The sequence below is a fragment of the Arachis hypogaea genome, chromosome 20 (genome assembly GCF_003086295.3).
Source record: "Arachis hypogaea cultivar Tifrunner chromosome 20, arahy.Tifrunner.gnm2.J5K5, whole genome shotgun sequence".
NCBI lineage: Eukaryota > Viridiplantae > Streptophyta > Magnoliopsida > Fabales > Fabaceae > Arachis > Arachis hypogaea.
In genome coordinates this window covers 36817383-36843422 of record NC_092055.1, presented here as the reverse complement: position 1 = coordinate 36843422, position 26040 = coordinate 36817383, and the positions used below count along the sequence as shown (strand labels likewise).

The 26040-nt window shown below is 32.3% G+C and overlaps 3 protein-coding genes and 1 long non-coding RNA gene across 12 annotated transcripts; 3 read left to right on the top strand and 1 right to left on the bottom strand.

The window, feature by feature from the left end:
• The first annotated feature begins 225 nt into the window (after nt 1-225).
• LOC112783174 (alcohol dehydrogenase 2-like) lies at nt 226-6910 on the top strand. Its single transcript, XM_025825983.3, has 8 exons — nt 226-914; nt 1425-1507; nt 2038-2113; nt 2205-2266; nt 2392-2461; nt 6086-6111; nt 6196-6357; nt 6452-6910. Exons 1-8 carry the CDS (start codon nt 698-700, stop codon nt 6566-6568), a joined length of 813 nt encoding a protein of 270 aa, XP_025681768.1. The 5' UTR covers nt 226-697; the 3' UTR covers nt 6569-6910.
• LOC112783175 (uncharacterized) lies at nt 3373-6202 on the bottom strand. 2 transcript variants are annotated; one of them, XR_003193320.3, is made up of 4 exons: nt 5395-6202; nt 4988-5061; nt 3872-4274; nt 3373-3572 (listed from the first exon to the last, which is right to left on the bottom strand). It is a non-coding gene; the product is annotated as an uncharacterized lncRNA (long non-coding RNA). The 2 variants fall into 2 exon arrangements; XR_003193319.3 differs by having other exon boundaries at nt 3872-4149.
• A 4399-nt stretch (nt 6911-11309) lies between the features above and the next one.
• On the top strand, nt 11310-15123 carry LOC112785774 (protein ENHANCED DISEASE RESISTANCE 2). 6 transcript variants are annotated; one of them, XR_011878336.1, is made up of 8 exons: nt 11310-11434; nt 11945-12045; nt 12156-12210; nt 12318-12413; nt 12855-12941; nt 13030-13145; nt 13245-13330; nt 13949-14352. XR_011878336.1 is itself a non-coding variant. In XM_072229520.1 (8 exons), the coding sequence occupies exons 2-5, from the start codon at nt 11969-11971 to the stop codon at nt 13089-13091; spliced, it is 276 nt and encodes a 91-aa protein (XP_072085621.1). In that variant the 5' UTR covers nt 11310-11434; nt 11945-11968; the 3' UTR covers nt 13092-13145; nt 13245-13330; nt 13949-14126; nt 14787-15123. The 6 variants fall into 6 exon arrangements, 3 of the variants coding, with proteins under 3 accessions (XP_072085621.1, XP_072085622.1, XP_072085620.1); XM_072229520.1 differs by lacking the exon at nt 12156-12210 and adding an exon at nt 14787-15123 and having other exon boundaries at nt 12901-12941; nt 13949-14126; XR_011878337.1 differs by lacking the exon at nt 12156-12210 and having other exon boundaries at nt 12345-12413.
• Nucleotides 15124-16040: 917 nt separating this feature from the next.
• Nucleotides 16041-19034, top strand: LOC112784920 (protein DETOXIFICATION 42). Of its 3 annotated transcripts, none has more exons than XM_025828284.3 (7): nt 16041-16421; nt 17010-17054; nt 17613-17717; nt 18238-18294; nt 18415-18523; nt 18608-18704; nt 18824-19034. In XM_025828284.3, the coding sequence occupies exons 1-7, from the start codon at nt 16416-16418 to the stop codon at nt 18915-18917; spliced, it is 513 nt and encodes a 170-aa protein (XP_025684069.1). In that variant the 5' UTR covers nt 16041-16415; the 3' UTR covers nt 18918-19034. The 3 variants fall into 3 exon arrangements, with proteins under 3 accessions (XP_025684069.1, XP_072086003.1, XP_025684070.1); XM_072229902.1 differs by having other exon boundaries at nt 18163-18294; XM_025828285.3 differs by lacking the exon at nt 18238-18294.
• The last annotated feature ends 7006 nt before the right edge of the window (nt 19035-26040 follow it).

Below are 26040 nucleotides of genomic sequence, written 5' to 3'. Positions count from 1 at the left end.
TTACAGTGTATATAAGATAAACAAATGTTTAATTTAAAATTTTTAATTCAGAATTTAGTTCATTAAGAAAAAGAAAAAAAGTGTATTAATTAACTTCAGTGAATAAACACTTGTGATAAAACTATTCTTCCCAAAATCTAAATAGATAAAAAAAGGCAACATATATAATTATATTTTTAACATTCTCTTTCAAACAAGAGTCTCTTTTCTTGATTTTTATACAGGTCTTTTTTTTCTCTTTTTTATTTGTTTTATTCTATTTTTTTTTTCATTTTTTAATGTTCACCAAGAATCTAACTCTTAATTTTTCAGATATAAAAATTTGATATCATGTCATAAAACTACTCATCTCAAAAATTTAAAATAATAAAAAGAGACAATATATATAGTTATATCTCTAACAACATGCATGACTATTAATGTACGAGAAAATTACGATAAAAGTTATATGTGATTAATTAATTTATTTTTTCTCTTATATCGAGTACGAATTATTATCTTGTGTGAATTTCTTACATGATTTTAATCACGGGTGATCTCTCATTGAACTCGATTACTAATTAATTTTCTATTACTAAGCAGGGTTGTGGAGAGTGTAGGTGATGGTGTATCAAATATCAAGCCTGGTGATCATGTTCTTCCACTATTCACGGGAGAGTGTGGGGGATGCCCACACTGCAAGAGTGAAGATAGCAACATGTGTGAGGTGTTGCGAATAAACCCAACAAGAGAGGGTATGATAAGTGACGGAAAATCAAGGTTCTCTACTATAAAAGGCAAGGAACCTATAAGTCACTTCCTTGGCACATCCACTTTCAGCCAATACACAGTTGTTCATTCAGGAAGTGTTGTTAAGATCAATCCCACGCTTCCTTTGGACAAAGCTTGTCTCCTCAGTTGTGGCATCTCAACAGGTTCTTAACCATTTTAATGTATCACACATTATAAGAACAAAAATGCTATGTACATCAAAATTAATTATTATATATGTGTATAAATATATATGTTGTTTAACTCATTTTTATACTAATGACTAATTTTAATATACACCCAGCACTAGTACTATTGTTAGAAGAAATATGTTCATAGCTATCGATATAGTGACTAAAAAAATTTGGTAAAGATATTTGGTTACTAAATCGATCACTATTCGATAGACTAATTATATTGTAGAGACAATTATGGTGCATTGTTTGTTTACCTTTTTATCTATCAAAAAATAATTTTGTATTGACTTTTTTTTATAAATTTGTAATAATTTTTTTGTAATTTTATTAAACTCATATATATGTATATATTTTGCAAAATCGTTTTTCCAGGATAAAAAATAAACAAACTCACCCAATACATCTCTGAATTATAGCTGAAGTATTTTACTATTTTGTTTGTGTAAAAATTAAGACAGAAAATTTTAAAATTTTCAGGGATAGGATCAATTCTCAATGTTGCCAAACCAAAGAAGGGGGCTTCAATAGCAATATTTGGGCTTGGAACTGTTGGACTGGCTGTAATATCTATCTAAATTATACTATAACAATTTTATTTATTTCAAGCTAAAAAATATTTACTTCAAGTTTAAGGACAAATGAGAAAAATGGTTGAGATAGATTCCTAAACTATTTTTATAATTTTTAGATAAATAAATTTTTATAATTTCTTAAAGTTTTTCATGTTTCAAGAAAAAATATATTCTAACTTTTTTATTCATTCTAAAATTATAAAAATAATTGAAATGATGATTTAGGACTTCAATTCCAACCATGACCCCAATCAAGTAATTTGCTTCTAAAAGTTTGGCCTGGAGCAAAAGAGTGGTTTGACAAGTCAAGTTTAATAGTAGATAAATGTTATTTACGTCGAAAATGTTAAGGAGACAAAAAAAAAGCAGCAAGAAATTGTCTTATTTAACATTCATTAATTGTCGCAACAATTGATAAATACTAAATAAGACAAGTTATGACTGTTTTTGGCTAATTTTTTTTTGTTACCAAACATTTTCGATTTACATTAGTATTTCTCCTATGGTTATATGATTAGGCAGCCGAAGGTGCAAAAATTGCTGGAGCATCCAGGATATTTGGAATTGACAAGAATCCCAACAAACTTGAGTATGGTAAGCATATTGCTTCTAACCCAACAAACTTCATTCAAAAGTAATTTTTGACCTGAATGATTTTTTCTTTTCTTTCACATCTCAATGCTAGCCATGAAATTTGGACTAACAGACTTCATAAATCCAGAAGAACATGAAAGACCAGTTCATGAGGTAAAAAAAAATAAATAAATAAATAAAGAAAAATAAAAAGAAATCTTTAAGATATTTTTTATTTAGCTTGATTTACAATATTTATTATATCATAATTGCTAAAACCTTTGTTACAATCTATATAGGTCCTCAGAGAGATGACAAATGGTGGAATTGATAGGTGCATAGAATGCATTGGAAACATTAATGCCTTAGGGTATGTGTGGTTCAAGGATTAATTTTTATGCCTAGGAATATCATTACTAGGAATATGATTTCTTGAAATAATATTACTAAGTATATAGTATTTCTATGTTTGGTTTGTAAAAATAAAATCTATAGAATATTAATAATATGCCTAGAAATGTTTTAGTTTTTGTTTGGTTCATATTTAATATATTTGGGAAGTGTGAATACTTTGTCCAAAATGCTCTTATAATTTTTAATTAGAATATTAATGATTAAATTTAGTAAATATATATAATAAAATATAAATATAATAAAATAAAATATTTTTAATTAAATTTTTTAGACTCTAATTTTTTAAATAAATATAATTATAATAAAATATTATTTTTATTTTATTTTTAAATTTACTAAAATATCCCTAATAACAAATATCTTTAGTTAAATTATTTTTTACTCTAAATTTTTTTAAATTTACTAAAATACCCCTAATATCAAATATCTTTAATTAAAATTATTATTGACTCTAAATTTTTTTAAATTTACTAAGATATCCCTAGTAACAAATATCTTTAGTTAAATTATTATTGACTCTAAATTTTTTAAATTTACTAAGATATCCTTAATAACAAATATCTTTTGTTAAATTATTATTGACTCTAAATTTTTTTAAATTTACAAAAATATTCTTAATAACAAATATCTTTAGTTAAATTATTATTGACTCTAAATTATTTAAATTTACTAAAATATTCCTAATAACAAAATCTTTAATTAAAATTATTATTGACTCTAAATTTTTTAAATTTATTAAAATAACCCTAGTATTAAATATGTTTAATTAAAATTGACACAAAATACGTATTTAAATTTTCAAAAATTCTATAATTCATAATTCGTCTCATAATCAATAATTGAACTTATATAAAACAAATCTCAACTGTTCTAACCACCTATGTATTAAAAAGCTTTACTCTTATCCAAATTAAAGTTACAAAGAAATCTCAAAAGTTAAAATTTACATGCACAACTCTTGTACAAGAACAGACATCAATAAAATGAAATCAATGTTACAATAGACAACCTCATACATAGAAAAATCAAGCAGGCAATAACTCTCATCTTCTGTTTGGGATCCATTCTGTCAAAAAAAGAACAAAACATTAAAATATTTAACTAGAAAACATTCAAATTTTGTAAATCGATTCAAGTATGCAATACATATTATTAATCAAAACCAAGCTAGTAGATATAAACAATCAACCATATAAAATAACATAGTTTTTAACGATACTTATCAAAAGAAACAGAGTATCTAACACACCTAAAACTTGAGATTCACCTTAATAATAACATGGTATGATTTCAATGAATGGGTGAATTTAATATTTTAAAGTACATTCTTTTTATGTTTATAAACAAATTAGGATAGAAAATTACATTGAAGCTATGTGTATAATTGCTGTCCTTGCAGATTTGGAGAGATGAGATGCAATAGATTTGTCTGGGCAAAGCCGTCATTCCTGAAGTAGTGGACATATAGATAATATGCCAGAGGCACATAGCATTTGTATTTGGCTCTTTCTCACTTGCTCCATAGAATGATTGAACCTGTTGCCCTTAGCCCACATTGCCCATCCAGCAATCCAGCATAAGGTTTTAGGCTTTTGGAATGCACAAACTTAGGCCGAAGGTATTTTGGTTCGAAGAGTTTGGACCTGAGACAGAGTATATATGTATCCCACATGATGTCCTAGTTGCGCCATGGATCAAATCAATTTGGTGCTGTAAAAGTGCTTTTACTTTTGTTCATTTGGGGGCTAGAGTGAAAAGAGTGGGGTTGCTAATAATTGTAGGTGCATTGATCAGTGATGCTTGTTGCAGATAGTAATATATGTGACATAACATACGCAGTTGAAAGAGAGGCATCCAGTCTCAAATTTTGATTCCAATTTGTTTATAGGGTGTTCTTTCATTGTTGGTGTATGGCTATAAGAGGGCCTCAGTTTTGGCATTGTGAAGTACTGAAGTGTATCAAAATTGCTTAACAATATAACTAGATACCCCAATGAAACCTAAAATCACAACAAAACTTTGTTTTTCCTACTCAATCCTTCCCTTCAAATTCAAATTGGTTTTCATCTAATTCAATCCAATTAAAAATTGATTAAAATTATACTAATTTAGGTGCCCTATAAATTAAATTCCAAGTTATTTGGCCTTGGCCATAAAGATAGCAGTGCAGTGCAATAAGAACATTATGCCGGTGCTAATATCATAAGTTCCTAAGCTAAAACTACTTCATTTCAACCAACATAAAATCGAACAAGATCCTTAATATGCAACAAGACAAGAAATGAAATTAAATACTTTTCAAGTTATATAAGAAGCTTCTAAATAAGAAAAGAGGTAAACTCAATCCTCCATTGACATCAAAAGTAATAAATGCAAAATTCAAAACTTCAATACTTATATAACATAAAACGTAATAGATCAAGTTATATTATACACAAGAAAACAGATTAATATTTGTTATAGTTATAAAGAAAAACGAACCAGGAAAGATGAAGCCTTAAACAGAGGAGGCAGCAGAGCAGCAAACCCAGTGGAGATGAGGAAGATTGAGCAATCTTTTCAAGCCAAATTAATCATGTAAAAATATGTTTTTTGTCAGATTTAAACCAAATTAAGCATGTAAAAATATGTCACAAGCTAAACTCTTTATTGAGGCAAATCATCAAACTACCTCAATTCAACTATATGATTGGCAATTCAGTTAAGTTCATACAAACTCAGGAAAAAAAAAATCAATGATCACCATTTCATCTCAAAGACTATTATTGCATGATATCAATTTCTGATTTAGTTACTCTCTCATGCAAATCAGTCCGATTTCTACTTATCAGTAACTAATCATAGGACAACTAGAAAGCCATACAGTGCTAACAGTTTAAAATCCTTACCTGAAGAAGAAGATTCTGTGCTTGAAAAAGATGAACAAGGTTGCACAAATCGAACAGACGCGAGGATGGAGATGACACGAACAGTAAGCGCAACTCGAACAGACGCGGAGGCAGAGACGCATGAGCAATGGATCTCAAACAGAGGAGAGAGGCCAGACGCGACCACACAACGCAAAGGATCCAAACAGAGTCGCGACGATGGCGGCGAAAATGCAGTAGCGGTGAACCGAGGTGAGCTGTGATGATGACACAAACGCGAATGATTTTCTTCTAGAATAAGGATCGCAGTGGTCGTGCAAATTGAAATCGGCGGCGAGGCGGCGCCGACGCCGATGGAGCCTCCGTGAATTTGAAGAAAAGCCTCGCTAGGGAGTTGTTTTCATGGAGGAGGGTTTCTGCTAGGGTTTAGTTTTGTTTGAAATGAATTGGGAAAAATCTGAAAAGAAGGGTTGGAGTGAAATTAACAAGAGTATTTTGGTCTTTTCACTTTATTATACACATTCTATTCCCATTGGAATTAAAGATAATCAGGGGGAAGATGGGAATGAAATGAGTGGGATTTTAATTCCAGGGAATAAAACATACCCAAGAATAATTTTTTAAATCTTGAACCAAACATGGGAATAAGATATTCCCATCTCAAAATTTCTGAGAATACACTTGCATTCCCTCCAACCACACACACCCTTAATGTCTGCAATGGAAGCTCTCCATGATGTATGTGATTTTCAAGGGATAGATCACATCATGTTGATATTTTTCATTATCTTGTTATTAACTTAAAAGATTTGAAATATGTAGGGACGGGGTGTTGCTGTACTTGTTGGAGTGCCTAGTGGTGATGCAGTTTTCAAGACTAATCCCTTCAATTTTCTTAATGAAAAGACAATTACAGGCACAACCTTTGGGAACTACAAGCCTAAGACTGGCCTACCAACACTGGTTGATATGTTCATGAACAACGTAAGTACAATCAACTCAGTTTCTATAGTTATTTCAATTTAAACTACAAAAAGAAATTGAGTTATACACTATTTTTTTTAATCTTTTTTGGCAGAAATTGGAGCTGGACAAGTTTATAACTGATAGAGTTCCTCTTTCTGAAATCAATAAAGCCTTTGATTACATGATCAAAGGACAAGGTCTAAGGACAATCATAGACATGAACGACTAGACGTGTTTTTTACAACTTTACTGTTGCTGAAAGGAAAACTACTATTTAATTTTTTATATATTTTTAGGAAAATGCTATTTGTACACCAAAATCAGTCACTAAACTCAGCCACCAATATATTTATATATAAATACATGTGTGGTTTAATTTATTTTCAATGTGTACTTGTATTTCAACATATATTTTATACTGGTGGCTAATTTTAGTGACTGATTTTGGTGTACACATAGCATAACTCATATTTTTAAGTAATGCTATATTTATATACTCATATCAGATTGATATTGGAAAAATAAATTTCCCGAGATGTGTGATAGTTGACAATAGCAAGTAACTTTACAAAGTAGCACAAGCCGCAAGCTTTTATCTAAAATCCGCTTTAGACCAATCATCTCAAAATGAAAACAAATCAAAATTGAATACCTTCAAGTCACTTCAGCACGTTTTCATATCACAAAATCAAAGTCTAATATTTTCTTCACAATTTTGGAATGATTAGAGCCTTTGAATTTCATTCACAGGATTTAATCGCCGTTAAAAAAAAGTGTTGAATACTGTTTGATTTTTCGTCGAATTTAATGTCACATATTATTGGCAGTTTTACTAACGGATTTAGTTGATTTAGTTGGTAATAATAGCTTAGAAGGTGATAATAGATTTAATAGGAAAATAGATAGAGTTATGGTACTACTGGCTCATTTTTTTCAAATGGAGAAGCTCGTGGTGTATCACCATGAAATGGAGCAACAGCCAAAATTTTCACTGCTATGGGTGTAAGGAGAAATACGCAGCTTCCGTTTTTCATTTTCTAGCATTTCGTTTTTTTTTGTTTCAAATTAAACAAAACGTAACTTCCGTTTTGCATTTGAATTTTTTTTTTGGTTTAAGAGAAAAGCATAAACGCAGGTTGCATTTGTCAGAAAAGATTTATTAATTTTTAAAAAAAAAAGTAAAACGCAGGCTGCGTTTGTCAGATGGGCTGTTCAAATTTTTTTGGAAGAAGAGAAAACGTAGGTTGTGTTTTATTTGGGCCTAAATTTTTTTTCGAAATGTACAAAACGCAACTTACGTTTTGTATGCGAAATAATATTTTAATAAAGAGCCTTGCATATAAATAGCTAACACAGCTAATACCAACTCGCACCTCACTTCTCTTCTTCACTTGTACTCCCATTCCCTTTTCTTTCATGTATCTGATGCTTGTGCTTGTGAGATTTTTTGGTTATTAGAAGGGTAAAAAAAGTGAGAATATGGAGGATATTGTAAATATACGAGTGTATTATAACGTTAAGATTATACCGAATACACACGAAGGAGTGGGTTTTGTTTGTGAATGTCCATTTTCATTTGCTATTCCATACAGCACGAGTTTTGTAGAGTTACAAAATGGTCTTTGTGTGAACATACAAAGTCACATTTCGAAAAGGGTGAGCAACATTTTGTACAGGAATCCTGTGCAAGTATTTGGTGGGCTGATACAGTTTCAAATAATGACCATCACTGATGATGCAAGCATGCAGCAGATGTTCTATATTTATCGATAAACCCGATTTCACGTGCCGGTGATAGAGCTGTACGTTGAGTTTGAACAGTAGTCGGGGATGGGTACGGTCGGTGACGAGGTCAATGTTGTTGAGCTCGGGGATATAGATTGGGAAGAAGATAATAATGACAGCGAAGAGGAATTTGAAGCTAACTATGAAGTCGATGACGAAAACGATGACGGAGACTTGGCAGGCAATCCGGCGGTGCAGAATGAGGCGGATGCCATTGTAAGCCAACACCCGTTTGGTGTTCCGTCTTTTATGCGGACTCTAGATCTCGAAGCCATGCATACCTCGGAATTTCCTGAGTATGCGAATACGGGTATGTTATGATTATTAACTCAAGTTTCCTATAGTGCTTAATTTATTTGCCTTGTCTGACTGATGGTGGTGCGCATGTCGTAGGTGAAGGCAACGTTGTGGCAGAAGATGGTGAGTTTAGTGTCCGAATGGAATTTGGTTCCAGAGAGTCGGTGATATCTGCAATCAAAAGCTACACCATCTCTAGAGGAGTTGATTACACTGTGTATGAGTCTGAGCCGTAGACATTCTATGCGAAATGTAAGGGGTATGGTGCAGGGTGCGACTGGCTTATCCGAGCTAGCTTGATTCGAAAAAAAGCTTGTTGGGAGATCAGGAGATCCAATGGCAAGCACACGTGCACCATGGGCACGATTTCACAAGATCATGCCAAGTTGGACTCAGACACAATTGCTGATGCCATTAGGCCGTTGGTCGTAGCAGACCCTTCGATAAAGGTGAAGTCTGTTATTGCAGAAATTCAAGGCAGGTTCAACTACACTGTGAGTTACCGCAAGGCTTGGTTGGCAAAGCAGAAAGCTGTCGCAAAAGTTTTCGATGATTGGGAAGTTTCTTACCAGACTCTGCCAGTATGGTTGAAAGCAATGATAGTGAAGATGCCAAGGTCTCGTGTTCAAATTAAAATGCTCCCTGTTTACCATGAGATTGAGGAGGTTCAAGGTGTAAGAGTTCTGCACCGCGTTTTTTGGAGCTTCTATCCGTGTATTGTAGCATTCAGACACTGCAAGCCACTGGTGCAAGTTGATGGCACGCACCTATACGAAAAATATAAAGGTACACTTCTGTTATTAACATACAGTATTAATTATTATTACTGAGCCTAATATAGTATTAAACATAATAAATTTTTTTTAATTAAACATGATTAAAAAAAACCGTTTACTGTTATTATTATTATTATTATTATTATTATTATTATTATTATTATTATTATTATTATTATTATTATTATTATTATTATCATAAAAATAATAATAAATCACTAAATAATAATAATAAATTATTACACATTATTGTTATTAAAAATTATTAATAAATTATTCTCATTAACATATCCACTATTATAATAATAATAGTAATAATAATAATAATAATAATAATAATAACAACAACGTCACTAACAACACTGCCTATTAATAACAATGATAATGTAGGAAACATTTCAAGTGCACCGGAGAGTACCGGTATACATTATATATATTTTTTTATTATTCAGATCAACGGTTAAAATAACTGGAGTACCGGTACTCCTGGTGCACTTAAAATGTTTCCAATAATATAATACCAGTATTAAAAAAATTAAACCGTAATGAGAAATAAATAACAACATAATATTAGTTATAATAATATTAATAACCCCAATACTACTAATTACAACACAAATAAATAAATAAAATTCGAATAAACCTATATATTTATTGTTACATATTAAAAAAAAATTACTTACAAATTGAGGATGATCCAAATACTCAATAATATGTTCTTCTGGTTTGGTATAGTCATGCACCATTTTTTTTCCTACACCGTGCCCTTCTTCTTTAACAAGCTCCTTCTCACAGTAAACTCTTCCTTCCTCACTCTCCCTCAACTATTTTTCATTTTGCTTCAGTAACTAAGTTTTTACTTTGCTTCCTTCCATCTGCGTTTTACGCTTATAAGCACCAAGCTGAGACACCCGTAGAGTACACGTGGCGCGCATGCAGCTAGAGAGCCTGTAAAACGCAACCTGCGTTTGGCTCTGCTCCTGTCGGCATGCAGGACATGTTTCGCTTGCTGGTTCTCCTCCCTCACCAGCCTGCGTTTTGCAGGGCCTGCAGTTTTTTTGATTCCAACGCCTGCAAAACGTTACCTGCGTTTCGCAGGTCTCTGATAAACACAGTCCACAATTCAAGACAACACACCATGCATCTATATACACGATGATCACCAATCTTTTCTCTATAACCAAATTAATTTCTGGGTACTACTCTTAAATCTTGACCAAGTTTATTCTTGGATTCTAACTCCACTGTTGTACAAAGTTTTTCCTTTAGTATATAAAAAAAAGTATATAAAATGTTATTTTGTATTGATGATGAGTATAGTTTATGAGGATAGTTCTCTTTTTATATATATATATATATATATATAACTAGATTAAAACACAAAAAGTTAAATTAATTATACAAGTTATACTATATAGTATAAATTTAAAAAATATTGTATTGTTCAAAAATTAATTAGAAAATATATAAATTAATATTAAATTTAAAAAATCATTTATAATTTTTTTAATAATTTGTATATAATTCAATATAATTATTAAAAAAACAAAAGAAAATACACAACATCAATAAAATCTTGTAAAGTTGGTATCTTTCATAAATATTGACTTGTGCTTCCTAGTAATTTTGTATAACAGAAAATTTTCTTATATACTTTATCATATAATATAATCTATTCTAAAAAAATAGGTTTCTCTTTATTTATTGGTGTGAATGTTTTTCAAAAATAAATCATAGAAAACAAACTATATTTCTTTGTTTATATCTTTCAGTAGATGGTGTTTTAATTTATAGTGTAATTTTAAAATTTTCTTTTAGTATTTTTAGAGATAATTTAAAAAAATTAGAAAAAAATTGAAAATAAAAATACAAAAAATTTAATATAAAATTATAAATAAATTTTATTAATGATGATATATTCGAACGTATATCTAGTAAGATGTTATTTGTCAAAATTAAATACTTAAATGTGTTTTATAGTTTGCACAATTTATTTGAGAGATTAAGAAGTAAATTAATAGTAACAAGAGGGATATTAAAATATTTAAGTAGATCAAATAGTATACACTTTAAATAATAATAATAATAATTTTGAAAATAATATTACACATTAAAATATTTTAGTTTTGAAGAACGGAAAAGGATGACAAGCTGGTGATGGCAAACTAAGACAGTACTCCAATAGCACCGGATAGAGAAAGATTTTTGATCTAGTTCTGTGTAGTTTTAGGTGAAAGGTTGGGCTTTCTGAATTTAGTAATTTTATTATTCTATTTTTTTCACGAGGGTTCAGTGTTTACTTTTTTATTATTGCAATTTGCTTATGATTTTGTATCCTTCTTTGTTAGGTTTGATTGATTTTGCATTTTGCTTCATTATGATTCTGCATTTTGCATTTTAGGCATAAAAACAAACAAACAAAAAATTCCATTATGCTAGTTTATGATGTTTAATTGAAATGTTTCCAGTTTTCAAAAAGCATCCATTTGATGTATTACTATGTCTCTAGACCTGGAATAAAACTACGGGGGATATGTTAATCCTATAGTAATCAATGATTAATTCATGATTGGTTCTGTGTGATGAATTTGAGCTTGCTTTGCTGCTGATTCATTGACATAATAAGCTTGTGATATTCTAATGAGAACCCTCTCTACTGATGTTCTATCCCTGTGAGATTCCTTTTATATCATTCGAACAATATTTATGGTTGAATTTGAATTTTTTGGATATGGTCACATCATCAGAAGTGGGATGATCACCTTGCAATCATGGCTGTTGGTGTGGTTGATGGAAGTTCCGAAGCCATTTTCCAGACTTCTATGTCACTTGGTCCTTCAAGATCAGCGTAAGTCCATTAAGTTAACATGACATTCTTATAATAGACTTTTTATGTTGTTCCCATTTTCCTTTAGGAAGGTCATATCTTCTTATTGGATGCTTTGTTTGAAAATCTAGGCCACAACATTAAATAAAGATTCATTGTCTTCAAATAAGAATTGTAATCAGATAGGTCAGAGCCTTTCGAAAAGTACAATTTTACTAGCCACGATTACTGTTGCCATTTTCATTATGGTATTATTGAGTTTGTTTCTATGCCTATTATTTATTGACTTGTAGATGGGATTTCTGTTTCTACAAAGGCAGTTTGGTTGAGCACGTAGATGGTCACACTGACGTCATTCACAAAGAGCTGTATAGAGATTGGTTGCCTTGGTATGATTCAAACATGAAGCCTTCAATGCTGATTATGTATCACTACTTGTTTCAAGGCATTAATAATTTCATACCCTTATTTGGTGCCTTCAAAAATTCTACTAATCACAACTAATATGTAAAGTTGTTTTACTCCATAAATTTATATATATGGCATACAGAATTGGAAACAAAACATATATAAAGTCAAAACCAATCTTTAAATGTGCTAGTGGGAGTTTTCTTTTTCTTTTAACACAGAGTAATTGCTTTTTTTCAGTGAACATCTTCGCTTTTAGGCTTTTTGCATTGTCCATGTATGTTTATTTCAATTATTTGTGGATTTGTAAGAATAGTTGTCGTACTTCTTCATGATTAGTTGTTATTTTGTTTTGCATTGCATATTTATTTTCATAAGAATTATCAGAATTTGGATTGAACTACTTTATCTACTTGTGGAAGGAGTGGCACACCCTTGATATCATTACTTCCTCTTGATTGGTTGTAGCTGCTGTCCAGCCTCCGCAATATCTGTAGAGAAAGAAAAAGGTCACTTTCTGTTGCTATCAGAAACTTTTCAACTTTCATATTTAAAATTATGTTTCATAAATGAGAATGTTTGGGTTATTGCTTGCAGTTCTTTTGGCAATGGCATATAGCTCGCTGTTCAATAGAGTGCAGTTCTTAGCAAATTCTTGAGCTGATTTTCTCTTTATGTCTGTGTTTGTCTCTTCAATTTCGTTGTCTATAATTGTAAGTCTGTATGTTCTTTCCTAATTTTTGGTTTATATCTAACATTTAAATGGATATGTCAATGTGGTGTCATTTACATTATCTGAATATTTTTTACAGAAATTTTCCATTCAAGCAAGGAAAATGAAATACACTCTAACTTCACTCATTGATATAATTAGTACAAGAGAAAGCACAGAAATAGGGTAAGCCACATCTATGAATTCTTTTTATACATCTGTTGTTGTCCTTTTTTTAATTATTTTTTATTTATTAATGCTGATTAGAAGAGTTCAAGCTCAAATAGTTTTACACATGATAGATGATGAACTCGTAAAATTATGAAGAGTATATCTAATTTATTTTCTCATGTTGTATGGAAATTTCTATTCTTTGCAAGTAGTTATGTCATGGTTGCTTGTATTTGGTTAGCCATGTATACTCTCTTATTCTCTGCTAAAAAATACCAAAGGAAATTCATATTTTGTGGTGTGGCAAACCTTTAATGTCATGACATCTCTTATTTAGTTGGAGCTGCCTTTCTAGTCTTTGGAATGTTTGCTGAGAAAGAAAAAGGTCACTTTCTGTTGCTATTGGAAACTCATCAACCTTTATACTCTAAATACTTGGATATTTGGATATTGCTTGCAATTCTTAGAAATGGCATATATAGGGCTGGTTCATAGCAGATTCATAGTTTATGCTTCTTATTAAGTCTTTATTGGCCTTTTCATTTTCCCTGTTTAAATTTTAAGTCTGCCCTTCCTAGTTTTTGGTTTATATCGAATATTTATCTAACTGTTTGGAATTTCTTTCTATTTCAGGGATAGCAAGCTGAATATGAATTTAAAGGGGGTGCACAGGTGCAAATTCTATGTGTAGAACCAAATTCACAAAAGACACCAATTGACAATGATCTATCAGATAGTGAAATGAATTCAAAAGATACAAGGAAATGGTCCCAGTCCGCCATTCAGGAAGAATTACAAGAAAATCATATAAGTATGACGTATATTAGTTTACTTTATGTGTGCCAGTATAAAGTCATGAAAAATGATCATGCTTTGGTCATGTTAGCAGGAGATTAAATAAATTTATTAAGAATTCCTTATTTTTAAATGCTTGCCTATGGACATGCTTTGTAATTGGAGACATTCTTCAATCTATGTAGTCAACTCCTCTTAGTCAAGAAAGGCCTTTTAATTCTTGTTGATGATAATGTTGATTTGTAAACTGAATTCTTCCATATTTCTTTATGCGTACTGGTAACTGGACATAAAATCATGAAAAGTTATAGTGTTCTTATAAACACATTATTGCCATATTGTGAAGTTGTGCTGGAACCAAGGGCCTAATCTGCCTTGAAACTTAGTGCTAAAATGTTCATATATAATTTTCTGTTAAACTATTTCGCTGAGTTATTTAGGAGGATGATCTGACTTAAATTAGCATTATTGTGACTGAAGGTCGTACTCATGTGGTTCTTTTTTTGGACTAGATTTGCAGAACTTTACCCTCATTACTTGCAACTGTGTTCAACATTATTTGTCCTTTTTGGTTTTTATTTCTTTGATCATCATTAAAATGTAGGAATTTGGAAATTCATTGATCTTTTATTTTATATTGAATTTTTATTCTATCTTTGTTAACTCATCAATACAGGGAAAAAGTCCATGCCCTGTAGTTGTTGACATTGATAATGAGGATACTACAAAAGTGGATCAAGTTCGAGAGGAAAATAAAGAGCATGCTTCAGGCTTAAAATCTAAGAAAGTTCCTCGATCTGCTCCATCCACTGCAAATAATGAAGTTGTGTCTAGTAATAATGCAAATAATATTATTTAAGATTTGAAGCTTTTCGCTCACAATGGATGATCAGAAATCATGAAGTTTCATATTTTGTAATGAAGTATATATAAAGGAAGTAGATAATGTAATAGTTGTTGGAATTGTAATTCATGTATTAAGAATTTATGGGTAATTGTTATGATTTTGATTTTGGTATTTTGTTAGAGCATGTCATGTGATTAAATATTTTTTTGGTGACAACTCTACGAAGGTTGGATTAGTTGATTTAAAATTACTGCCTTACTGGTCATTGCCTAAATTTCAAAATTATTTATGAATTTTGTAAGGTTTTATTATGAAGATTAAAAAAGAATAATAGGTTACTGAATAAATTTATAACCACGCTTTAAAAGAGTGGCCATATTATACCGTACACTACAAGAAAAAACGTGTTTATCGACGCCAAAAATCGACGGCTATCTCTGCCGTCGATAATTTTCGACGGTCTGCTGTCGATATTACTAAAAAAATAATTAAAAATAAAAATATTAAAATCGACGGCCTAGTCGTCGATATTTTTATAATGCATTAATTTATTTTCCTATTATCGTCATATTATAGGCGAACCAGAAGTCGAAAATAAAATTGACGAATATGGCGTCGATTTTATTATTTTAAATATCGACAATTTTGCCGTCGATAAATTTGAACGGTCTAGATTACTTTCTAAAATGGAATGGACGGTCTAAATTTAATCTATATAATAGACGTCATTTGTGTTGTTTTTTTAATATTAAAATCGACGAATATGACGTCTATTTTATTATTTTAAATATCGACACCTTTGCTGTCGATAAATTTGAACAGTCTAGATTACTTTCTAAAATGGAATAGACGGTCTAAATTTAATCTATATAATAGACGTTATTTGTGTTTTTTTTTAATATTAAAATCGACAAATATAGCGTCTATTTTATTATTTTAAATATCGACACCTTTGCCGTCGATAAATTTGAACGGTCTTGATTACTTCCTAAAATAGAATGAACGATGTAAATTTAATTTATAAAATAGACGCTATATGTGATTTTTTTTTAAATAAAATCGACAAATATGCCGTCGATTTTTATCACTAAAACCACATATTCTCGCGTCAACTCCGGCTTCCTCAGAAACGCAAACTTCCCCAAATTCAAGTTCAGAAACGCAAACTTCCCAAATTCAAGCTAGGTATCCAATGAGAACACCTAACCAATCCAACTGCCTCCGTCCGACACCACCACCGACGACCACCATCGCCTACCCTCTCTCTCTCTTCCTTCTTCTCTTTCTTCCCCATTTCTCCATTTCTTCGTTCCTGCGTGCGACACCCCTGTTCGTGGAGTCACCCTCTGTCCGCGTCTTCAAGCACCGACAAGCAACCACCAGCGGCGGCGACCTTCTGTGCCACCGCGACATCACCACCACCCCACCGCCTCTCCTTTCTTCTTCCTCCTTTCATCAATGCAGGTTCCCTTCCCCTGTTCCCTGTCTTTCTTTTCTTTATTTTCACTGCTTTTTAATTCTGTTTTTAAAAATTTTGGTTAGGCTTAGGTTTGTTAAAACTTGTGTTTCTGGACTGAAATTGTTGCTGGCGGTATCTTTCTGAGATTACTGGATTGAATGCTGCTTAGATTGAACTGAAATTTACTGTTTTGAACTTTGCACACCACATGTTCAGAGAAATGCCTGAATGGAATTTTTGATTTAATTTCTATGTCTGATCAGCATAGGCTTTACATTATGGAACACTTAGCTTAATTAAAGTAAATGTAATATTGCTGGTGGCTTATGTAAGCTAAAGTTTCTTTTGAAAGTTTTCAACACTTTGATAAGTAAGCGTGGATAACTTATTAGGACATATACCAAACAAACAGTGTTGATTCTAATTTTATATATTGCTTCTTTTTTCTTTTATTCCAGGAAAAGTGGTTGTTCAGAAGACATATGTGATTTTCTAATCATGAGAAACACATTATTTTGCTATAAGTGTCATTCTTTTAGGATCTCTAACATGTTACTCTTGTCATTTTCTTTGGTGATATATTTTGAACACAGTTCTCAGAGGGCCAGTTGGGAGTCAAATTTAAGCCATTTTCAAAGGTAACTTTTACACTATCTGTGTGCTTGCCCTTAGGTGTTGACATTTATTGTTAATCAGCCGTGTAGTGTATATTCATCACTGAGAATATTGTTTTCCTGAGATATGTTATCACATTTGAAATGTGTTTGAGAGAGTTCCATGTTATCAAAGTTAAGATAGCCCACATAATTTGTTATGGAAAACTATATTTATATGTCTTCTTTTGTTGTTCAGATAGAAAGTGTGGTGAGAATTTTGATGATCTAAAATCTAAATGATAAGATATCTAGGAATGTAGTTTTGATGCTTCGCTATGTCAAGGTTCAAGGGCCTTTGTGATCAAGTTCCTGTTTTTATTTGTTTGTTTAGTTTCATTCTTGCCCAAAGATGCTTATCCTATTTGTAAATCTCAAACTAGAGGGTCTTCAAGTGAATAGTCTTACTGGTATTCATCTTTTGCCGGGAACTTAGTGGGTTTATGTGCTGTTTATGGTTGGCTGTCCAGTTTTCAATTATAGAAATTAGCAAAATTCTAACTGAGAATTCTGACTCTTTTTCTCTCTCTTTTTCTCCCACAGTATCCACCTTGTTACAATGACATCAGTTTCTGGATCAACGATTCATTTACTGAAAACAATCTGTGTGAACTTGTTAGAGGAATTGCTGGGGATCTTGTAGAAGAGGTAATTCTTTGAAAGTTCTAGTGAACCTTTTCTCTTGCATTTAAATGTATGTGGATTATCAATGTTGCTGTTTCCTGAATGTCTAATGGATTGAAAATGTATTGGGGTGATCTGATCTGGAATTAAAAATTGGGCGTAATGATATCTTCCCAAGTCATCATAGCACCAAGCGTTAATAATAAACTCACTAAATTGTTAGGCAGAAACTGAAATAATCTGTTCACAGTATTATTATCAGCTGAAACTAATGTGATTCAGTTTAAGGGAACAAGTTGCTAAACCAACCAAAAGATCGGAGTGGGCATTTGCAACACCATTTTTCTTGGCAAAGGCCATAACACAATCTGCATGAATTGTAACTTGATATCGGGAACCATAAAATAGTTATGGTTTCTAATGAAGTAACTTTACATTTACCATCCTTATGGACTCAAATGTAGTTAAGGTTGAGCATAAGAGAAAGCATATCCCTTCTGCATCATCAGCATTGGTAATTGGTGGTATTCTTGGCCTTGTCCAGGCAATATTCCTCATATTTGCAGCAAAACCTTTATTGCACTTCATGGGAGTAAATTATGTAAGTGGTTTCTTATAAACATTTGCAGAATGATCATTTTAGTTTCAGCGCTTTAGCATTTTGTTTAACATATTGTACACAATTTTTTTCATGGACTCTCCCATGCTCAAACCTGCACAGAACTACCTGACATTGAGATCTCTTGGCGCGCCGGCTGTTCTTCTCTCGTTAGCAATGCAGGGAGTCTTCCAAGGATTTAAAGACACTAAAACACCTCTATATGCCACTTGTATGCCTTAAAATTTTATCAATTGTGTGTTGCAACATCTTAATATCATCTAATTCTGATGACCCTTTCCCTTATGTGATCCAGTGGCAGGAGATTTGACCAACATAGCACTGGATCCTTTGTTCATGTTTGTATTCCGCTTAGGTGTTAGTGCTGCAGCCATTGCTCATGTTGTATCTCAGTAAGTCTTATTTCATTGGAGTTAGAATAATCTAACTATACTCTAATGTTAACTCTTATTTTTCTTTTGCTTCTTTCCCTCTTAGTCATCTCTTATTTTCAAATTAACTGTGAATGTAGGTACCTAATTTCTGTAATACTCCTGTGGAAATTGATGCAAAAAGTTGATCTTATGCCTCCCAGCATCAATTTTGAGTTATTTATCTTGTATTGAGTCTTTATGTTATTTATCTTGTATTGAGTCTTTATGTTAGAGGATTATTTATTATTTTGATAAGTTTGTAAACTCATTATCTAATATTTAGTATAAATTTTATTTTTATATTTAAAAGTTTATTTGTCTTGTTATTTATATTCTATATAAATTTTATTTCTATATTTATTTGCATTAACTGTTTACTATTTTTCAAATAAAAAAATAATTAAAACATATCTATTAAAATCGACGGAATGGTTGTCGCTTTTATTGTCACTTTTTAATTTTAAAATAGACAAGAAAAACTAAATATAGATAAAGAATTTGTCGGTATCTAAATAATAAAATCGACGGCAGGTGCGTCAATTTTATTGGATCAAATATCGACCGTTACGTTGTCGCTTTTAGTAAGCACATTATAAACGGAAGCACGGTCGATTTTATTGAATCAAATATCGACAAAGATGGCGTCGATTTTATATAATAATATCGACGGCATCATTGTCGCTTTTAGTAAGATTGTAAAATTATCAAACTCATATTATAGACAGTAAGGCCGTCGATTTTATTAAATTATTATCGACGGCTAGGTAAGCCGTCGATTTTATTAGAATTTTAAAAAATCGACAAGCTTTATAGAGACCACCTCCGCTGTTTATTTTGCCGTCGAAATTTAATATTATCGACGGCTAAGCCGTCAATTTGGCCGTCGATTTTAATGATGTTTCTTGTAGTGGTAATCATCAACAGTCACACTTTAAAAGCGTGGCAAATAATAAAGCGTGATGATAGGTCACCAAATGCATGGTGATAGAGCTACCGGTACGCTTGCAGATATGACCCTTTCAAAAGCATGTTGGTAGCTCAAAAAGTGTGGCGAAAAGCTATCGTTACGTTTTTTTAGCTTTTTGCCATGCTTTTAACAATAGAGATGTTTTCTTGTAGTGAATAGATATTAAATTTAATTAATTAGGAGGATTTATCATTATTATATTTTTCCATTCTTTTCATTAGCAAAGAGAACGTAAGTTGGACACAAGTTTTGTGTATACTTAATTCAATCATGCACCTCTTCTTATATATACTTCTATACGTTAATTTGTTTGACAAATTAAAATATCAATCAATCAATATCTTCTGATTTAAAAAAAGATAATTTAATTTCAAGATTTGAAAAAGAGTACAAATAAGATAATTAAATCAAATATGAGAAGATAAAAAAATAGATAATCAAATATAAATTTAAATAGGATTTCATAGAGATATTCTTAGAACAAAGGAGAAAATAAAAAAAAAATTTAGTTAGTTTTTTGTGTCTCTGAAATTTTATCTTTTGAAAAGTACATTGTCGATTAGAATGGATATTTATTTTTCCCTTTAAAATTAACCATTGGTTGTAGGAGGAGAATCATGTATTTTTTTTTGATATTTTAATAATAAATACAACACAAACAGAATAATAAAAAAAATTGAGTATATATGGCTTCAACTTTGATTTCTTATTTTGTCAAGTCGGTTTTGGATTCTATTTCTCCATTAATTATTAGGATTCTTTATTTAATTTGTGGAATGCACTTTGTTATGGAACTTTTGAATGAGAATTCTTGACGAAAAAAGAAGGGGGGGATAACAGTAAAGAACAGAGATAAAAGGCAGAGAAAAAGAAGAAGAGTGAATGAGAAATTCAGTGAAAATTGTAAACTGAAAAGTGTGTGTACACTGTTTGCCAAAAACAGAGTAATAGAAAATTTGTTAGAATTGTCATAAGTTCATAACTGACTCCTACCCTTCTAACTCGTTATTCCTTATCTGTTGTAACTACTCCTTTTCTCTTTTCACTACTAAATTGTAGCATTTGAACCATTGATAAATAATTAAATAAATTAACGTCATTAGATTCAAATGTATTTATACATGTATTTGCATCTTAAATATAAAACTACTAATCTGCTTGTCTACAGTTTAGATGCTTGTTTCCATGAAGGTATTTGTATTTTGTTAAACCCTGTTAGGATCATAGAGTAATAGATAAAAAAGAATGTGGTTAGGCTTGTAGTTAAAGAAAATCAAGATTGTTAGTTACAAGTTTGTTACACATTCTGTTATATTGTTAGACTGTTTACTTGTGGTTTACGTCACTGAACAAAAATCAAATATTCAAATAAAAATTTAAAATAGATTTGATGAAAATATTGTATTTACAACGAAAAAAAAAAAAACAGAACTGTTATTTGTCTTCTATTGTTATTCTTCATCTGGTTCAAGTTTTTGAGTATTACATAAAGGCTAGCTATACATAGACCTAACCACTTCTAAACAAAATATAAACTGTTACTACAATTTTCATGAGCACCATTAGTGAGTACATTCTAAAAAAAATTCAATTCAATAATACCACTTTATGTTATCAAAATAGTTTGACTTAGGAAACTCCCATATTAATCATGAAATCACATACCCTTTCCTGATCCTCAACTATCGAATTGATCAATAATCCTAGACTTAAACCACACCCATTATAATCAATGTAGTTTGAGTGTTTATATAACAGTACATTGAAAATGTAAAACAAATAAACTTTAGAATTAAAAGAAAACATAAAAACATGTAATTGATTCTTCCAACTGTAATAAAGATAATTTTATCAACCATTCCAGCCAAAAAGAAGAAAAAACTAACAAAATTCATTTGGGATCTATCTGACATAGTTCTCGCAATTAGCAAATTAGGCTAAAAATGATTACAGAAAAACAGAATTAAACAATAAATCAAAGCTTGACAATTGCCATGCATAATTTCTCGTCAACTCGGAATGAACAAACTTGAACAACATCATCCTTTTCTAGATTGTTAGCCTTTGCAACTTTAACCCAATTTGATCTCAGAATATAGGAAATGCTTACTTTCTCTGACTCTGGGCCTTGTGCATGAACCACTTAATCAAAGTCAACTCAGTGATTTCCAGCGAGGGTTGGATCAATTTCACTTTTATTCCCTTTTTCTCCTCCAGAATTTCTAGTTCCGTGGGAAGCAAGAAATCTGTAACAGCCCAGACCACCCGCTAGCACGATATTGTCCGCTTTGACACACAAGGCCTCATGGTTTTGCCTTTGACGATAGGGATGATAGTCGAAGCCCCCACACTCACTCGTCAAAACGCGTCATGCTAGGGAGAGGTATCCACACCCTTATAAGGCATGCTTCGTTCCCCTCCCCAACCGATGTGGGCCTTACAATCCACCCCCCTAAAGGAGCCCAGCGCCCTCGCTGGCACATCGATCCGGGTTCTGACTCTGATACCATCTGTAACAGCCCAGACCACCCGCTAGCACGATATTGTCCGCTTTGGCACACAAGGCCTCACGGTTTTGCCTTTGACGATAGGGATGCTAGCCGAAGCCCCCCACACTCACTCGTCAAAACGCGTCATGCTAGGGAGAGGTATCCACACCCTTATAAGGCATGCTTCGTTCCCCTCTCCAACCGATGTGGGCCTTACAATCCACCCCCCTAAGGGAGTCCAGCACCTTCGCTGGCACATCGATCCGGGTTCCGGCTCTGATACCATCTGTAACAGCCCAGACCACCCGCTAGCACGATATTGTCCGCTTTGACACACAAGGCCTCACGGTTTTGCCTTTGACGATAGGGATGATAGTCGAAGCCCCCCACACTCACTCGTCAAAACGCGTCATGCTAGGAAGAGGTATCCACACCCTTATAAGGCATGCTTCGTTCCCCTCCCCAACCGATGTGGGCCTTACAATCCACCCCCTAAAGGAGCCCAGCGCCCTCGCTGGCACATCGATCCGGGTTCTGGCTCTGATACCATCTGTAACAGCCCAGACCACCCGCTAGCACGATATTGTCCGCTTCGGCACACAAGGCCTCACGGTTTTGCTTTTGACGAAGCGGACAATATCGTGCTAGCGGGTGGTCTGGGCTGTTACAAAATCTTTGTCCTTGACCTGTTGTGACGATATCGAAAGCCTGTTTTGTTGTGGATTTAAATCAGAATGATAGAGAGTTTTTTGGATAAGCAGAGTAATCCTGCTGCCACCCATATCACTTATCAAGTTCTTGAAATTTTGTGGCAATTCAGAGAGTTCTTGGTTGACTGGTTTCTTTGATTCTTTCTTGGACAGAGAATCCACTGAGCTAACGGTCTTTTGGCATTCTTGTTTGAAACCCATTCTTGATCGGCACTCAAGCCTAAATTCACGGCACTGGGGCTGTTTCTTTCTTGGCTGACTGGTTTCTTTGATTCTTTCTTGGACCGAGAATCCACTGTCTTCTTGGAATTCTTGTTTGAAACCTGTTCGGCACTCAGGCCTGAATTTACGGCACTGGGGTTGTTTCTTTTTTGGTTGACTGGTTTCTTTGTTTCTTTCTTGGACTGAGAATCATCCTTTGAAACCTGTTCTTGGTCAGCACTGGGGGTTGAATTTGCAGCACTGCTTGAAGTCTCTAAATTAAGCCTCTCTAAGAAGTTTCCAGGGAGGTTAAAGAGAATATCAACAACTTCAAGTTCATCATCGTTGAAATCAAACTGTTTATTTTGAATAAAACAGTCTGTTTTTGTTTTCTTGATATTCATCATCCTCTTCTCCTCCTAGTTAGCCCCTTCTCTCATTCCGTGACAGTAACCAAAAGCGTTTGTTGCCTTCCTCTTGCATGAGAATGGCACCTCATTAGAAGAATCGTCAGAATCCATGAGAGGTTCTTTCAGTTTGTTCTTGCGGCTGGATGAAGAACGTAGTCCGCATTGGAACCATTGGCAGCTTAGTTTGGCTCTATGCGTTTCCATTCTTTTCTTTAGCAATGAAGATTAAAGAGAACGTGAGTTGGAAACAAGTTTTGGAAAGTTAACGTTAATGTGTATACTTTATTCCATCAAGCACCTCTTCTTATATCATGTTAATTTCTTTGACCAATTAAAATTAAATCTTTCAATCAATTAATATCTTCTGATTTTAAAAAAGGTAAGTTAATTTCAAGATTTGAAAAGATTACAAATAAGATAAATTAAATCAAATAGTGAGAAGAAAACAGAATTTGATTCCTTTTTTTGGCCAATTAAGTGAACTGCATCTTCTATTATCATTGCTCTTATAGCTTTTATTATTGCAATTATGGAAACCTATTGTATATAGTCGAGTGAAGCTAAACAATTATGTTTGTCAATAGGTGAAAGATTCATAATCAAGGTTCAAAATCATATATACTCCATGGTTGTGATAGCAGAGACATCAATTGTCACTGAAATTAGAGTTTTTGAACAACACATGGTCGCTTAGAGTAACTGAAATTTTTCCCTTTTAATTGACCATTGGTTTTAGGAGGAGAATCATGTCTCTTACAAAATTTTTGATATTTCAATAAGAAAATATAGCTCAGTAATAATAATAATAATAATAATAATAATTGAGTATATATGACTTGTAATGACTGCATTTTGTGGATAACTGAAAAACTGGCGATATAACTGTAATTGCAAAAACTTGTTAGAAAAATTGGTTGACATGGCTGCAATTGCTGCATTGATGCAGTCACAGTGGTTATGGTAACAACAATGTTTATGTTGCATTTGTGTCTGTGTCGACAAAATGGACTTGATTTTGGTACCATGTCCATATTCTATTTACTAGTCGATGGAGTTCGTTAAGATTTGCAACGTTAAAAAAACAAGGAAGGGTAAACTTAGTTATATATTTTTTATTGAGGAGTGCTAGGGGGACAGCAACTTTTGTGATTTGTAGCCATCAAGTAGCCATCAATGATGATTTTAATGGTGTGAGATTGGTTTGAGATTTCATCTAATGGCTCACTCTTCTTTGCTGGTTACATGCTGGCCAGAATTTAATAAAGTTGCTGGCCCCTAGACTTTTCCTTTTTTATTAACATTGTGCAGTTAGCCAGATATCTATTTTTTAAGAGTTTTCATGTCTTCATCATTTCGTTCTATTTAAGGATAGTTGATATGAGTTAAATTGTCTAATTTGCTATAGTTGAACTGTGCTTTGTTGAGGGAAAAAAATTGTTCTGTCCCATGTGTCTCCTTCCTTTATCATGGGTAACTTTTTACATGTTTGATTTTGGGAAGAATCATGTGTAATGTTGAATACATGATATGATGTTACAAAATTGTGAAAAATGAAAAATATAAGTGTGGGACACAAATACCGGACAGAATATCTTTTAGTCCTTTAGAGGAAAGGAAAAGACTCAAAGATGAAAAAATATACAATAAGTAAGTACTTTATATATGGTTTTTCAAATAATGAGAAACTAGTTAATTAATAGTTATAGTGATTATTAAACTCATGCATGAAACATATGTAGTGGTTATAACATAATTGAATGGTTGAAAGACAACAAAATTCCTTGATAACAAAATATTTGAAAAGATGAACAATTCACAGAATCTATTCCTTGCTTTATATAAATAAGAAAAGTTTTATAGAAATACACAACAAGGTTATGATGGCTTCGGAAGAACACTAAATAGAAGAGTGTCTAGATAGTTCTTTATACTCTTAACCCTTTTGTTCAATTTTTTCTTTCTTCTGTGTTCTTTTTCTGTTCCAAAAAGAATAACAGCTTCCTATGAAAGCAGTTAAATAAAATTGGCCAATAGAGAAAGAAACTGTTAAGCGCTTGTTTCAGAAACATGTAGAAGATTATGTTGTGTTACTTTTGTTTACAAGGAACCATTATTTGATTCACTGTTTTCTGCATAGTGTAGTGCATCCCTCTGCTCTATATGCTTTCTCTCTTATCTCTTCTTAACATAGATGCAACCATTCCTAATGAACCTCAATTCCCAAAGCTCTATCTCTTTTCTTACTCATTTCCTTCCACCCTTTCCTCCTATTTTTGCATCAACCTCATGCATAATATAAACTCTCTTTTTACTTTGGTTTTTCTTCTTTTCCCTACCTAAGTAGCTAAGCTTCCTTCTCTTCTATTCTCATCTCACTGCACACTCAATTAAACGCAGTTACCCACTTCTTAGGATGTCAGAGGATCTTGAAAAAGCCATAAGTAGCTTTTGAGAAATTTGTTTTTGTATTTGGCTTGAATTGGTATATGTAACTTGAATTTGTTTATAGTAAAAAAATTTAATATTTGTTTGTTAGAA

Bases quoted from the DNA above. Each gene is read 5' to 3' on its own strand.
- LOC112785774 (XM_072229520.1), top strand. From the start codon at position 11,969: ATGGCTGTTGGTGTGGTTGATGGAAGTTCCGAAGCCATTTTCCAGACT. The intron at 12,046-12,317 runs GTAAGTCCATTA...ATTGACTTGTAG, and splicing joins CTTGGTCCTTCAAGATCAGC to ATGGGATTTCTGTTTCTACA. The intron at 12,942-13,029 runs GTCACTTTCTGT...TATTGCTTGCAG, and splicing joins ATCTGTAGAGAAAGAAAAAG to TTCTTTTGGCAATGGCATAT.
- LOC112783174 (XM_025825983.3), top strand. From the start codon at position 698: ATGTGTGAGGTGTTGCGAATAAACCCAACAAGAGAGGGTATGATAAGT. The intron at 2,267-2,391 runs GTAAAAAAAAAT...CAATCTATATAG, and splicing joins ATGAAAGACCAGTTCATGAG to GTCCTCAGAGAGATGACAAA. The intron at 6,112-6,195 runs GTATGTGATTTT...TGAAATATGTAG, and splicing joins CAATGGAAGCTCTCCATGAT to GGACGGGGTGTTGCTGTACT.
- LOC112784920 (XM_072229902.1), top strand. The intron at 17,718-18,162 runs GTAATTCTTTGA...AATGTAGTTAAG, and splicing joins CTGGGGATCTTGTAGAAGAG to GTTGAGCATAAGAGAAAGCA. The intron at 18,295-18,414 runs GTAAGTGGTTTC...AAACCTGCACAG, and splicing joins ACTTCATGGGAGTAAATTAT to AACTACCTGACATTGAGATC.